The 15545-nt window shown below is 46.9% G+C and overlaps 1 protein-coding gene across 6 annotated transcripts in view; it reads left to right on the top strand.

Annotated features, from left to right (window-relative positions):
- The window catches only part of COL13A1 (collagen, type XIII, alpha 1), a 197571-nt gene that overhangs the window by 177393 nt on the left and 4633 nt on the right, over positions 1 to 15545 (top strand). For 3 of the 6 annotated variants that reach the window (XM_006888990.1, XM_006888987.1, XM_006888986.1), the window contains 5 exons: positions 2491 to 2526; positions 5145 to 5198; positions 6390 to 6443; positions 7415 to 7450; positions 14129 to 14215. In XM_006888990.1, the coding sequence (XP_006889052.1) occupies positions 2491 to 2526; positions 5145 to 5198; positions 6390 to 6443; positions 7415 to 7450; positions 14129 to 14215 (267 nt within the window). The remainder of the gene's footprint in view (positions 1 to 2490; positions 2527 to 5144; positions 5199 to 6389; positions 6444 to 7414; positions 7451 to 14128; positions 14216 to 15545) is intronic. The other 3 variants (XM_006888988.1, XM_006888989.1, XM_006888991.1) reach the window with 2 other exon arrangements.

Raw genomic sequence — 15545 nt, 5'->3', positions numbered from 1 at the left:
GGTCCTTGGAGAGGGACATCATGCTTGGGGGGGAGGAGGGACAGCGCAGGAGGGGAAGACCCTCTATGAGATGGATTGACTCGGTGACTGGGGTAATCGGGATGGGTGTGTGAGAGGCAGTGCAGTTGGTGCAGGATAGAGCAGGGTTTAGGGCTGTTGTGCATAGGGTCGCTATGACTCGCAAATGACTCGACGGCACATAACAGCAACAACTCCATGTTTTCAAAGGAAGCTGAAAATTTGGAGATTTCCAAAATCTCTTCACTTTCTAACAGAGCTATGGTGGCCTAGCGGGTAAGGAGTTACACTGCCAGCTCAAAAGCAGGTGGTTTGAACCCACCAGCTACTCCTTGGGAGAAAAATGGGTGATCTCCTCCAGTGTAATTTACAGCCTCAGAAAACCTGCTGGAGTGTCAGCTATGAGTCAGTTATGACTCCACTGTGATGAATTGAGCTTGTACAGTGTATTTCAGTGATTAATTTATGGCTTGAGATCTTCCAGTTTATGGCCTCTGCTCTAAAAGTCTCAAGAAAACTCAATATTAGTATTATTGTTGTTGTTACGTGCCATCGAGTTGCCTGTGACTCAAAGCTGTGTACAACCTATGTACAGCAGCTCTAAAGCCTGCCCTGTCCTGAGCCAGTCTCACTGACTGTGACACACCTACCCCTATTGGCAGTCACTGTGCCAGTCCATCCCTTCCGGGGTCTTCCTCTACATATCAAAGCCAATTAATTGCCATTGAGTCAATTTCAACTCCTGGAGACCCCATGTCTGTCAGTGTAGAACTCTGCTTCACAGGCTTCAGAGGCTGTGACCTTTCAAAAGTGGATCACCAGGCCTTTTTCTGAGGTGCTGATGGGGGGGTTCAGGCTGCCAATATTTCTTTTAGAAGTCAAGTGCTTAAATGTTTGCACCACCAAGGGTTTCCTACCTAGACAGAGTCTATGGGTATTTAGATAAAGTATCATCTGAATATTTTCTTGGTAGCAACCTGTTTTTCAAAAAATATCTTCAGGAGTTCCCCCAAGCGGATCTACAGAAATGGTTCTTGACTATTGCTGGGAACATTTTTTAAATACCGTGACCAAGACCCCAGTCTGAAAGGCTTAGATTAACATAGTGTATGGGGCCCAGACATTTGTGGTTCTTTTGCATCATACTAGAAGATTCAAATGTGCAGTCAGGGTTAATAATCACAGATCTCTGGATTGGTAAGTCAAAGTCAGTCTGAGAATTAACTCCAAAAAGTAAACCCACTACCACAGGAGTCAAATCCTCCACCGGCTTTCCAAGACTATAAACCTTCATGGGAGTAGATGCCCAATTTGCTCCTTCAGAGCAGCTGTGGATTCAAATCAACAACCTTTCTCTTAGAAACTCAAGCATAAAATATTACACTCCCAGAGACCTAAAACAAAGAAGTTAGTTTCTCTAGAATCTTTGACCCAGTATTATTTCTCCAGGATGGAACAACTCCCCTCTGCTTAAGACTCCTTCCCACCTTAACAAAATCTAAGATCAACACTGAGGCCCAAACAGAGGCAATTTTCAAGAACCAAGCCCTTACTGGGCTACAGTGGTCTGCTTCCTTCTCCCTGGCTCATCACGTTAGAATCACTGTGCTGTTTTCCCCCTGGCCTTCTGAGGCTGGCTTCACCCAGCTCTGGACCAAGCACTTCCTTGTCTGGCCTGTAGGTCACTCTGCAAAGAGGCCTGTAACACTGGAGAGTGAGCACATCTTTAAGCTCCCTGCTTGCCGACCAGTTTGCTCCCAAGAATACATGCCCTTAGACCTCTGTCCCAGTCAGATGCCCTAATAGCCTTTTTCTACAAAACAGCCCTTATGCGAGAGTCTATGAATGCAGTGAGTGGAGGTGGAGGTTGCAAACTGTAAAGCACCAGAGAATGGCCAAGCGTGACTGCTCTCAGTCAGCCCCTCCCACCCAGTTGAAGCAGAAGCAGGTCAGCTTCTGCACTGGTTTCCAAACCAGGGGCTGCAACTACGTGCACGTCTCTTAGGGATCCTCCAGAGGGTCTGGTGTGGAGAGAGGTCAGGGAGACCATCCTTGCTCAGATCCTACCCTCCACACAAACATGTCCCTGAGAAGAATATACTAGATGTGGCTCCAGATAGCGCATCATGATTCATTGTCTGCATCCTAGTCCCCAGAACAAGGACCCCATTGGGAGAAGGGTTCTGAGAGAGAGGAGAAGCATGCGGAGATCAGAACAGTCAACATGTGGTCTCCATCCTAGCCTGCTTGGTCCCAGGCCACTGCCCTCAGTGTCTCCATGTTCTCGTCAGTGTCCATGTAAATACCATTACCTGTCCTCCCAAGCTCACTCCCCACGTTTTGTTTGATTACCAGCATTTATGTCTGTCCAGAGTCACTGCTTCACTCACCTCTCCCCTCCCTGTTCCCTTTTTCTCCCTCCCTCCCATTCCTCCTTTCCCCTTATTTGGTCACACTGTTCCCTTCGTCCAGGGAGCTTCAGGTTTGGACGGCAGGCCTGGGCCACCGGTGAGTGTCACTTCTCCATCACCCCTCATCCGCCCTGTCCCCACCCCTGGCCTGTGCTCCCTCTTGTTTGTCCCACTGTGGCCTTGTTTTCCCAGTGAGTCCAGCCTCATCCCAGCACCGACACCAGAAAGCTGCGCTCACTTCAGAAATGCTTGTTAAAAAGGCAGCTGGACTTAGTCTAAATTCCCTGTCCATAGTATGTGTCCAGGGGGCGGGGTGAGAAGCCATGTCAGCAGCACTGTTGCTGGAAGAGATGCCTAGCCCAGCCTGGGAGTCCCGCCCATCCCCACCAAACACATCAGTGTCTGTTTGTACCCATCATGCTGTGTTGTCTTCACACTGTAAACTGTGTTCATCTCCTGTCTCCCCATGAAGGCTTTTATCCTCTGTAGCCAGTTAAGTATATGTTGGGAGGGGACAACATTGAAGTTTGAGGGCAGGTATAACATTTAGGAGCATAATGGCCAGTTCTAAATAGTTGGTTTTTGAGCATGTTCTAACCACATCTCTTAATCTCTCTAGCACTCTAACAATTCAGTCATAGAACAAATGATAGATTTAGATCCTCTCTTTCTTCCCCCCACCCCATAATCCTGATTCTAGAAATAAGCATCACCCTACCCTTTAGGAAATGCTAGCCACCTCTTCTTCTTGTGGCAAACAACTAAAGCATCTGAGGAAACTTCCCTTCCTCCCCACCTTGTAATCTCTCTCCCTGAACACCCATGAGGTCTGTAGGACCCCTGTGCCCTTGGTTGTCACATAATCCCTGATAAGGCCCATCACAAGTCATGGTGCTGGAATCACTGGCTATCCAGTGCCCAGGAGGCTGGTTGTCCCTGCCCTGCTAGCCAGTGCTGAATGTGAGCCCTACTCCTCTCTCTTCTTGCAGGATCTTTTTTGAGGTCATGCAAGTTGAAGTTCTAAAAGGGCCTCTGGAGTGATACTCAGGGAATAGATGGACTCAGAGAGCTTCATTCTCAAGACCAAAATCATGCACACAGCCTAGTGAGCTGTGAAAGCACAACCAATCATAACAGGCCTTCCCTGAGGACCTGGAAGTAGATCTCAGAACTGACGTCAACAGAAGCTATCGCTTCCAGAGGCAAGAGAGACTAGCAAGAGTGGACTGAATGCCTATTCTGTGTCTTCATAAAGAAAAGGAAACCAGCACTTTAAAAGGGGATGTGATTTGGCCAAGATGAGGTCTCCCCAATCTCTCTCTGCCGTGGGCATCTATGAAGATGGCCCCAGAGACTCCCACACGTGAGGAACATACACCTGTTTTCTAGGTATTACTATCAGCTTTGCTGTTCCATTACAGCCCCTCTGGGAACAGCCTCTCTCACCTAGGGTATCTTTCCCAGGTGACTGATCAGAGAAGGGAGAATAATCTACACAGTGCTCAATATTTGGCGTGCATTCTTTTTTCAGCCTGCCCGCAACCTAGGAAGTGGATACCAACATTATCTTTCTCATATTACAGAAGAGAAAAATGACACTCAGGCTAAGTAATTCTGGTTTCACAGACTGTGACAGCCTTGGAGGCAGGGTGTGAAGCATTCACATCGGGCAGCTAACTCCAGAGTCCTTATCTTAACCGCCATCCCCATCTGGCCTCCCTGCCTTTCTGATAAGTTCTGCTCCTTAATGTCTGTAGGCTTTCATTCTTCCTTGTCAGTTGCAAAGGGAGCACCGGCAACATTCTTTTGCTCTTTTTCCTTTTCTCCCCCTCATGTGAAGTAAATCAGCATTTTCCTCACTTATTCCGCCACCCTCTACCCTCCGGGTGCCAGGAACCGCCCACAGGTCCAACCCCACCTCCTCACATCCTCCTCTGAGTTGAAAATACTAACACTGAACAGAACCCTAGAGAGCCTCGGAAAGACATTTTGCTAGTCAGGCTGTAAACTAGGAACCAGGAGATGAGGTTTAATTACGCCCTGGCAGTCCTGCTCCGTCTCTAAGCAACACAGCTCTGTTCACTCCCGCTCCCTCCAACTCCCCGGCAGACCTGAGTCAGGAGTGTTTATAACCCACCTTCCTGCCAGGCTAGTGTCGGAGACACCCAAGGCATACTAATGCTCCCTCCCACCCAGCTGGCTCTGGAGAGCCATATGTGGGGGAGAGAAGGCCCATGAGAGGCTGAAGGCCAGGGTTGGGGTCTTTGTGGGAGACGGGCGGGGTGGGCGGTGGCTGGCTGACCCTGCCTCTCTGTGTGCACCTGCATCGGTCTCTGTGGCATGAAGCCCCTCCTGCTGCATGTGGAGCTGTGCCAGCAAAGGGGTGACACCTCACCCTGGGAGGAGGTTAGTGCCCCCTCAAGTGCTTCTGGGAGCAAACTAAGCAACCGTTCTCCTGCCGTTTTCAGCTTTGGCAAGCTTGGTGGTGATGCAAAACAATTTTATTCCAAGAATCTGGCCCTGAGGCAGTGGGGAAGTACTCTCTTCTCCAAGGCCCCCCCAAACCCAAACAGGAACGCGGCCCAGTCGACTGGCTGCCCTGGCCGAGCCAACCCTGAAAACCAAGCCTCTGGGCCTTCCTCATCTGCAGCCTCGGGCGGGCCCCAGGGCTCTCTCAGCCCCATCCCTCATCTTTGCTGTCTTTCAACTCCCCAGGGTACTCCAGGACCAATCGGAGTTCCAGGTCCCGCAGGACCAAAGGGTGAGAGGGTGAGTTGCCCAGACCAGAGCCAGGCCTGCAGGGGTCAGAGCCCTCCCTCTGCAGCCTGCCTCCTGCAGTCCTGGCTTCTAGGATCTATCCTTCCCTTAAATAGAGTGAGTCCTTCATCACCTCTCCACCTGGCGACTCTCACTGCAGCCTGAGGGACGGACCTGCAGGCCTGCAGACAAAGACCTGTAGAAAGATCAAGAAAAGGAATGCTGGGACTCAGAGTCTGATGAGATCTGATAAGATCTCTGGTGGTGTTGTCACTGGAACACCACTAAACTCTGTGATAAGAATTTACTAATTCTAATACCAAAACCAGGCAAAGATAGTATCAGAAAAGAAAACTATAGAGCCATATCTCTTGTGAACATAGACTGTACACTCTGTGATATGGATTTAGTGAAGCAGCAAGCAAATGAGAGCTGGGTCATGTTTTGGAAAAATCAGAGGGACACCAAGAAGCTGGAGTGTTCAGGTCTCTCCATTACTGATCAGGTGACCTAAGTGACTACTGGTCACATGACTCCAAGCTCCAGCCCCCCCATGGAGTGATGTGTGCAAGGGTTGGGGTGCAGGAGAGCTGGAGGTCATTTCTCAGTTATCTTCTCTCCCTGGTGTCTCCATGACCAGAGCTTAGGAGGTAGAAGGGCCACTGGGGGCATCTATTGAGTTCTCTCCAGAGCAAGTCTCCTTGTCCACTGTCTACCCACCTGTCCACCTGTCTCAGGCTGAAGGAGACATGGCAGCATCTGTGTGGTAGGGGGTGAACAGTGTGGAAAGTGTCAGAAGGGGACACAGAGTTCTCTGAGGTCACACCCCCCCACCAGGGAAACCAGAATTGTCTTCTCTGGAGATGTGACACTTGGCAAGAGTGTCAACAGAAGCATGAATGCTCTCTTTCCTGCTCTTACATCTGCCTCCCTCATCCACTTTCCCCACTGACTGGTCACCTCCCTGCTTATACCACAGCCTGGTCTGTACTCCCAGGCCATCACTCAGCTTTTCTACTGGGCCGAGGACTTGGGCTCTGGGCAGCCACAGAGCATGTGAGGAGGGGTTTCTGGTGCACCATCTGCCAAGATTTGAGGAGCTGGAGAAGTTCCCATTGTTTTGTGAAAATAAAAACAAACTAATGGAAGGTCATGGTCATAGTCATGGTCATGAGAGTTCATGGTTTCCTTCTCCTGTTGCAGGGCAGCAAAGGAGACCCTGGGATGACAGGACCAACGGGAGCAGCTGGGCTTCCTGTAAGTCTCCTGGATGAGAGGTTTCTCCTCTCACCTTCCCCCTCCAGAAGCTGCGTCCAAATCCAAAAGTCCAGAGCTTAAGAGTCACAAATCAGGGGCCAAGGGACAATTCTCATCTCTGTGACATGGAGCTGCCCACTACCAAGTGGTCAAGGCACTCAGGCTTTCCTGCTGGGCATTGTTTGATGTAAAACTCCAGGACACATGGCCTGTCTTACAGTAAATCCTCAGCAGGGTGGATCATGTGCTTGACCACCGTATCACAGGCCCCTTCCACTGTAAGCTCTCCTACCTGCAGGGGGCGCTCACACATAAATACAGCACTGTCCCTGCCCTCATGCAAGGTCTGGTCAGGACAGCAACCGAGTCAGGCCCAAATCCCTATCCTACAAGATGCTTCATTTGAGAGCACCTCTCCATTGCTCTGTTATGAAAGTTCATTACTGACAACAGAACCAGAACTGATGCTTCTTCCCATCTCCTGGAAGACTTTGCCCATTCTATGGAGGTTGCCCGGGCAGCTTTCTTTGGACTGCATAAACCGGTAACAGGCAACTAGTCCTTGTGTCCACTCATTCCCCGAGCTGAAGAATGGCTGGTTCTCTGCACCTTGAACAGAGGATCTGAAAAGCTAGCAAATCATTCTCCCAATAAGAACCTGGCAAGGTGGTGTTATGGACCTGCTTCTGCCAGGCGTTATCTGTCCCCTACATGTCCTCTGAGCCTGGCACTCATCAGCATAAGTGATGGTACAAGAACGTGGCCACAGGCTCTGGACCACATTGGCTATGGTCAAGAACCAGAATTGCACTCCTGGCTTTGCCATAGCTCATCGTCAGGTGACTTGAACAACTGTCTCCTTTGGGTAAAATGCGGTGTGCTTAAGTCATCTCCAGTGGCTCAGTAAGTTGTTTTGTGCACCTTGGGAGGCAGGAGAGTGACCATTCTGTGTCTTCTCTGATTCACTGCAGGGTTTACATGGACCTCCCGGCGACAAAGGCCACCGGGTAAGTCAGAGCCCTCACACCTCGGCTCCAGTTACTAACGTCTTTACAATGTGGTGGAATGATCAATTGAGGCTTCCCAGCCCAACTTGGCAGATACAATTGTTTTCCCTGATAAATTATCCTAAATGAAAAGCTTTCTAGTAAGAGGCTTCATATACGGCAGGCAGGTGCCTAGGATGGATAATCTAAAATTAAACAATGGCAGACTGGGTGCCTTGGTGGCCACCAGATTATCACTGTCCTCTGGTAACAAGAGTCCCACGTCCAACTCTTACTGTGTAGCCCTGATAATGGGCCTCAGAGTAGTATTTTCAAATCCATCATTATCTGGTCCTAGCCTCCTAAAGCTTGGTTTCGTCAGGCATGCAGACCACTTGGGAGAAAGAAAATAAATTCCGGTTCTGAGAATGAGCACACAGTCACTGTAAGCAGCCAACCCTTTACAAAAAGCTACTACAACCTTTATTTCTCTTGGAAAGACCTGACAGGTCTATTAAATGTCTTGGTGGCTTGCTAGGCCCCTTGCTTCCCCTTTGGCTCCGCCATCTTTACCAGGACCATTAACTGAATGTCCTGGATACACAGTCACCTGGAGGCATAGGAAACATGGCTCTGGCATTAGCGTCCACCAGTGGTTAATATATCTGACCAGGAGAAGACGTATGGATTCAAATTTCCTTTCTGGAGGATCTTTCTCATCTGCCCCTTCATTAGATAAGTTCTCTGATGGATCAAATCCTAAAAGCCCAAGAAGGTATTCCAGAGGGCCATGAATTCCAAAGACATAAGCATTAGAAAGGGAGGGAGCTCTGGTGGCCTAGTGGCAAGACGGTTCAAATCCACCAGATGCTCTGCTGGAAAACGAGGGGCAATCTCCTCCTGTACCAGTCAGATCTGATTTGACGATACATATAAAAATAACACAATAAAAATTAAAAAATAAAAATAAAAAAAGAGTTAGAAAGGGAGCTCTCGTGGTAAGAATCTGCACTACAATCCTGAAGGCACTCAGTTCAAATCCACCAGCTGTTCGACGGGAGAATGATGGGCAATCTCCTCTGAAAACCCGCTGGCGGGTCAGCTATGGATTGGTTCCGACTCCATGGTACACAACAACAAGAGTTAGAAAGGAAGAGTGAAACAGATAGATGGAGAAATAATTCTGAGAATGACAATAAAACATACCAGGCCTCGGGTCTTTGGGTTGATCTTTGAACCATTTTCATGAAATGAAGCGCCAGGCCTGTATGTTCTATCTAGCACCGATTCGTGCCATTTCTTTCCATTAGAGACACATTTATTGAGCACTCTGACAGTACTAATTTCCTCACAGGTAGCTGGCTGGTCAAAAGCACATCTATGTGCCTCATATATTCTATAAACTAAGAGTCTGCAAAGAGAGCACTCCCCTAACCAAAGTGTTTCATGGGAAGATCAAGGTTTGAAACCACTGTAAAAGCAAAATATCTGCTCCCAGAAATGTAGCTAAGCTTTTTAAGCAGAGCTGAAAACTCTGCCATTAAAGAATTTAGGCCTCAAACAATTGCTCATTCCACCTCTTCATTGGTTTATTAACTTCCTTTCTGGTTCATTTCTAATAAGTTCTTGCTTTCTTTTTAGCTTAATATTTTAAAAACCTACTTCTTAAGACTTTTTCAGCTGACTTGAAGCAAAAATCATTTGAAAGTTGTAAAGTCAGACCAGTGAGGGTCGTTGTGTGGTTCTGGGGCAGAGACAGTGAAGGCCAAGAGTCTTTGTAACTCTACGGAGGGCAAGAAATGGAAGCTGATGGCTCTGAAGGGATGTTTGCTGGATGTGCCAGTGAGACTTCTGGAATCAGTGATTAAACTATTCTCTACTTCTTATTTCCTAAAGTTTTATCTATTTCCTCCATCCCATGATATGTCTGTGTTTCATTGACTATGCAAAGGCATTTGACTATGTGGATCACAACAAATTGTGGCTAACCTTAAGAAGAATGGAAATTCCAGAACACTTGATTGTGCTCAATGTGAAACCTATACTTGGACCAGGAGGCTGTAGCCAGAACAAAGCAAAGAAACACTGCATGTTTCAAAATCAGGAAGAGAATGCATCAGGGATGCATCCTATCCCCATAGCTTTTCAATCTATATGTGAACAGATCACTCGGGAGGCTGGGCTTTATGAGGAGGAATGTGACATTAGGATTGGAGGAAGACTCATCAACAGCTTGCATTATGCAGATGAGACAACCTTGCTTGCAGAAACAGAAGGGGACCTGAGGCATTGGCTGCAGAAGGTCAAGAATAGCAGTTTTCATTACAGATTGAAGCTTACCATCAAGAAAATAATGTTTTTCACCACTGGATGAGTTGACACCTACCACCATTATAGATGGGGAAAAGATATCAGTTTGCTTGGTTCCAAAGTCAATACTCTTGGCAACAGCAGTCAGGAAATCAAAAGACAAATTGCATTAAGAAAATAGTGCTAGTCTAGAGATTAAGATGTACATGTTATACATCAGAGAGCTGAACAATGACTAAAGATGACAGAAGGAAAATCAATGGCTTTGAGTTAGGGTGCTTGAGAAGAGTCTTGAACATACCATGAACCATCAAGAGAATATACAAGTCTGTCCTGGACAAGGTAAAACCAAGTTGCTCCTTGGAGGCAAGGATTTTGAAGCTCCACCTCACATATTTTGGGCATGTTGCCAGGAGAGGCGAGTCCTTAGACAAGGACATCATGCTTGGAAGGGTGGAGAGACAGCACAAGAGGAAGATCCTGGATGAGATGGATGAATACAGTAACTGGGACAATGAAGGTAGGTGTGTGTCAGAGGCAGTGAGACTAGCTCAGGAGAGGGCAGTGTTCAGAGCTATTAGGCATAGGGTAGCTATGACTTGCAGGTTACACAATGACACTTAGCAACAACATCATGTAGTAGAAATCAAATCCAGAAAACAAAAAATTAAATTAACCTTCTTTTGAGTGCACAAGAGTTAGTTGATATGTCTGAAGAAGCAGCCTTCGTTGGAGAGATCTGATTCTTGGGATTTGACTCTATATGTCTCCACTAAATCCCATCTCGTCATTTAGACCCTTTCATTCCACCAGACCTAATTGGAAGTTGGAGGGTATTAAGGCTTCCAAAACAAAGAAAGATCTTGCCCAAGCCAACTCAAAGACTTTTCCATGAAAATTCTTCTGATGCTAGAAGCTCTGAACTTTGATCAAGGTGAAATACCAGAAATAGCTCAAACATTTTTGTTAAAAGCTTTGTTATGACTTGTAAATGGGGAAGGTAGAAGTGTTCAAAGCTCTTTCAAACTCCTTCCCATGTTTCAAGGGCTGCTTCTGTAGGGCAGTTCCATGCCTGTAGAAAGGCTCCCAGTAAGTGCACCATAAACAAGCATTTTGCTGTTCATATTAAACAAGACACAGCTTTTAGACTGTGCTTCTTATATAGGGTCAGGAATTAAAATAATAGCTAGAACACATGTCCAGTTGCATCCATGGATGACTTCCTTTTTTGCTGTGAGAGAAGAAGTGGATGGTGATCTGCTGCCAATCTCTGAGGCTTTGGTCAAAGATTCCATAGAAATAGTCTGATGAAAAAGCAGGAGAAATGTGGAATAGAACTTCAAGTTCTCATGGAATCCAGACTTTGTGAATCCATGGAGGCTGGACGATCTCCTACAGAAATCACTCAATCCTAAGTATTAAACTCAAACGGTTTCTAAAACCACCTGCTTTTGAAACAACACTCCTTTAGTGAGTTTCTGTTTATGATGATGGGAAAATTAGGTAACAATTAGTGGTGATGGTTGCACAGTTTGATTAAGGTCATTTATATCATGGACTGTGAATGTGAAAAAGATTTCAAACTGGTAAATGCTGTGTTATATATATTTACAAAAATAAAAAAATAAAACTTCTCCATGTCCCACCAGAGGCTGGTCTTCAGGCCTCTGCTCTGTCCTGGAAGGTAGTAGGACCTCATCATGGATCCTTATGTATTCTTATCGGAGAACAGAATGGGATTTTCTAAGAAGATGATAGCTGTGCTGGTGGAATGTTTTGCCCTGTCACTAAGGGCATTGTGCCTGGCCCTAAGCCGCTCTCCATGAATTTGGCCCCCATGCCACTTTTAGAATGAAACTCCAGTTAAAAGATAAAGGATGGTAGGAATCTAGCAATTGGATCATCAGGAAAATTGGGTGGACCACACTGAAGCATGGATTGGCTTAACTGTAACAGTGCAGTTGAGCACACAGAATTCATAAGGATGGCACAGGATAAGGCAAGGTTCAGAGATGTTGTTCAAAGGGTCGCTATGAGTTATAGTCAACTCAATGGCACCTGGCAACAACTATGATGGGTGATGTCATTGCACAGCTGCCACAAGTCAACTGAAAATATCTTATGCAAGCTCACTGGCTTCTGAGATGTTCTGAGTGTGTGTTTGTGTGTGTGTGTGTGTGTGTGTGTGTGTGTGTGTGTGTGTACGCACGCGCACGCGCGCGCATGGGTGTGTTGCCTCCCCAATTAGTCCACTTTGCCTCCTGTCTCTCCCTCATAACTCTTTGGGCCTAGGCCTACTCCTTCCATTATCTTCTCCAATATTGTCCCTCTAAATATGTTCACTCTGCATAATCTCATGACCCTCATCATTTTCTTTCCCTTCCTCAGCTTCACTTTATTTCCTCTAAAATCTATTTGTATATGCTTATTTACTTTTAAGAAATTCTGCTCCTTGGCTTTGTTAGCACTTTTCCTCTGAACCAGCTAGAATGTCACTCTGGGGAGGGGAGGATGTGGATAAAGCTACACCTCTCACGTCTTTAAAGGGCTTCTTCTGTACCCTTAGAAACGACACCCAGAGTTTGAGGTACTCATCATACAAGTCTGAACAGTCCCTGACCCTCTGTTACCCTCAGACCACGTATTCAAGAAGCTCCACCCACCCCCTTCATTAGCAAACTTAACCAATTCTCATTTTTACACTGGTCTGACCCAAACAGACTAAGGTCACACAGTGCCAGGAAGCTTGGCCACGGGCTTCCCCATCCAAAGGACTTCTGATGCTAAAAGCTCTGATTGTCCACTGCTTGCGGTACTTAATCGCCATACTGTGCTCATTGGTGGGCAATGAGAATGGAATCTCATCAGAACCAATGGAATGAAAGAGTTCTCCCTAATCTCCAGATACATGTCCTTGTCAGCACATGTCCTAAATAAGGACTGAGTTTGAGAAATTAATTTAGGACAATACACTGGAAATGGCGGGAAACCTCTGAAATCAAGAAATTTGGGTACTTTTAAAGATCAAAGTTTACTCAGAAGCCTTCTTTTCTTCTGCCTCTTTTGAATGAGCTTTTGCCCGGCAGCCTCCCACTCCAGGAAGCTTGACGCCTCAGAACTTGCCTCTGTGGCAGCGTTGGCTCTGACTCTGGTGACCATTAATAATGACTTTTACTATTATCATTATGAGCCGCTATCATTTCTTTACTGAGCATATAAACATTTAATGTTCCCAAATACCTCAGAATAAAATGTTTGAGGCAAGTGTGATCCCTATTTTACAGTTGAAGAGACTGAGGCTCAGAAAAGTTACATCATTTCCCAAAGCCGTGCTTCATATAAACTGACAGAGCCGGCGCTGATGCCAAGCCTTTCACCTGATCAACATACCTCCTACTGGTCTTTATGGTTTCACCACCCTGAAGTAATACTAAAAGAAGTTCCTGTGCATTAGACCCAGAGGAGAGGTCTAGAATGACTCCCCAAGGTAGCCTCGAGCCCCCTTTTAAGGAAACCCAGAATAAAAACACTCAAAATCAAATGCATACAGAAGTGAAGTTTCACTTTAAAAAATAACTCTTCACAGCCCTCTCTTTGGGGAGTGGCCCTGGCATGGACTAATTTGGTTTTGATGTGGAAAGATGATCTACACTGCAGCTTCTCAGAAACAAACAAATTCTGGGAACTGGCATGTCCACATGCGAATGGCCATCTATGGCTTCTGACCAGGATGGTTAAGGAACACACCTAGATGTTGCCTAAGAGCCAGGGGGCCTCCCATGATCCCTGTACATGCATGTACCTAGGGCACATCGACATGAATGCACATGCAGGTACATATGCACGTGTACATATACACGTGTGCACGGATGTATGCACCCAGCCATGCACATACACAGCACAAGCACATACACATTCACACATACACACAGATATACGTACATGAGGCATATATACATACATACCCTAACATAGCTGTGCTTACACTCATTAGACACTCGGGACTCAAAAATCACTTTGCTTGTTAGCACAGTATCAAAGAGATGGAAGTCAGGACAAAAGTTGGCAGCCTTTCAAAACCAGACCTTCAGAGAGAAGGAAGCCCTCCCCATCACAGACCCAATCTGACCACTGCACCCTTCCTCATTTCCCTCCAACTCTAGCTCTGAGCTCTACTGCTTCCCGCTGACACCCCACCACCCTCAGCCAAAGTCCCCGTGCCTTTTGGGGTGCTGTGACCCCAGATCCTATCAGGGGAAATAGCCTAATGAATCTCTTTCTCCACTCTTTAAATTTTTTTTTTCTTCTTCTATCTCTTAACTTTAACACGTGGATGATCCTAAAGTTTTGATGTTATTTTTTTTTCTTGGACTAAACCATTATTTGCAGGGGGAGAGGGGGAAGAAAGGCTCTAGAGGGCCAAAAGGGGATAAGGGAGACCAAGGAGCGCCCGGATTAGATGCCCCCTGCCCGTTGGTATGTTTTTCTTTATTGTTTGCATTGTTCTGGGTTTTTTCCCTTGAGGTTTATGAGATGGAAACAAAGAAGGCAAATAAACTGAGATTCCAATAACCACACGGAGGCTGCCGGGATCTGCCCCTGAATTTGGCCGGTGAAATTCTACCGGCTGCTGGGTCTCCTTAAAACCACAGCTGTAAATAATTCCAGCCAAATCCCTTTCCTTTGAAGATGCAGAAACAATTGATGTGTGGAAGGGAAGAGACCAGAAGGAAAAGGATTTTCCCAACAGAGGCCTCAGCTCCAAGCTCCTGACTGGCGTTGGGAGCTGGGATTTGGGATTCAGGGATTTGCCTTCTTGGGTTGGTGGCCACCTCAGCTTGGGGACCACCAAGTCACACTGTCTGAATCCTCACTGGTCAGGATGCAGGACTCCAGGGCTAGCATCTTCACAGCCCGCCGATGCTCAGGGCATGCAGAGCAGGGCCAGTCAGAGGAATTTTTATAGACATTCTCCCACTCTAATAGTCACTGACCTAAAATCCTTAAACTTCAGATCAAAATCAGAAGACAAACTCCCACAGCCTGCCTTTCCCCATCTCTCCAAAAGAGCCAGCTGTAGTCAATTCAGCCCCAACTCACCACGACCCACGTATGTCAGAGGACAGCTGTGCTTCCTGGGATTTTTTAATGGTTGTTTCATAAGCAAATCACCAGGCCTTTCTACCAAGGTACCTCGAAGGAGGCCTGAACCTCCAACCTTTTAATCAGCAACCGAATGAATTAACTGCACCACCCAAGGTATTCCCAACAAAACAATCATTAATGCATGTGCTCTGTGTGTTGGGCATCTCAAATGCCTTTTAAGTCTATTTGAAGGCTCTGAAAATGAGGATCCACTCAAGATGAGACGTGTCTGTGTTTACTCCGAGTGAAGCCACATTCACTCAGAGGGGCAAGTGGCACCACATTCAGATGCTGAGCACTGCAGGGAGCTGGTGAGAGCACGAGAGTGGAGTTGGGGAGGCAGGGGTCTACTGTTTATAGAAACTGAGAGTCCTGCATCCTGGCCATCACAGGTCTGGGCCTCTGCTCCACACAATCGGAGCTGGCCAGTCTGCACTTCAATAACCACCACGGTTGGTTTTGTGAACAGGGACACCGAGGTTTTAAAGGAGAGAAAGGGGAGCCGGGGTTACCAGGGCTGGACGGACTGGATGCCCCATGCCCATTGGTATGGCATCACCCTCCCCTTTCCTGCATGGCCAGTCAGGCATCCTCACCTGTGTGGTTTGTACCTGCATGCCTTTCCAGCCACTGTCTTTTACCCTCTTTCCCTACCTGTTCC

Source organism: Elephantulus edwardii, unplaced genomic scaffold, assembly GCF_000299155.1.
Source record: "Elephantulus edwardii isolate Elephantulus edwardi_28Jun2011 unplaced genomic scaffold, EleEdw1.0 scaffold00074, whole genome shotgun sequence".
Classification (NCBI taxonomy): Eukaryota; Metazoa; Chordata; class Mammalia; order Macroscelidea; family Macroscelididae; genus Elephantulus; species Elephantulus edwardii.
The sequence above is the reverse complement of the archived record's forward strand: the minus strand, read 5'-3'. Positions and strand labels throughout refer to the sequence as shown.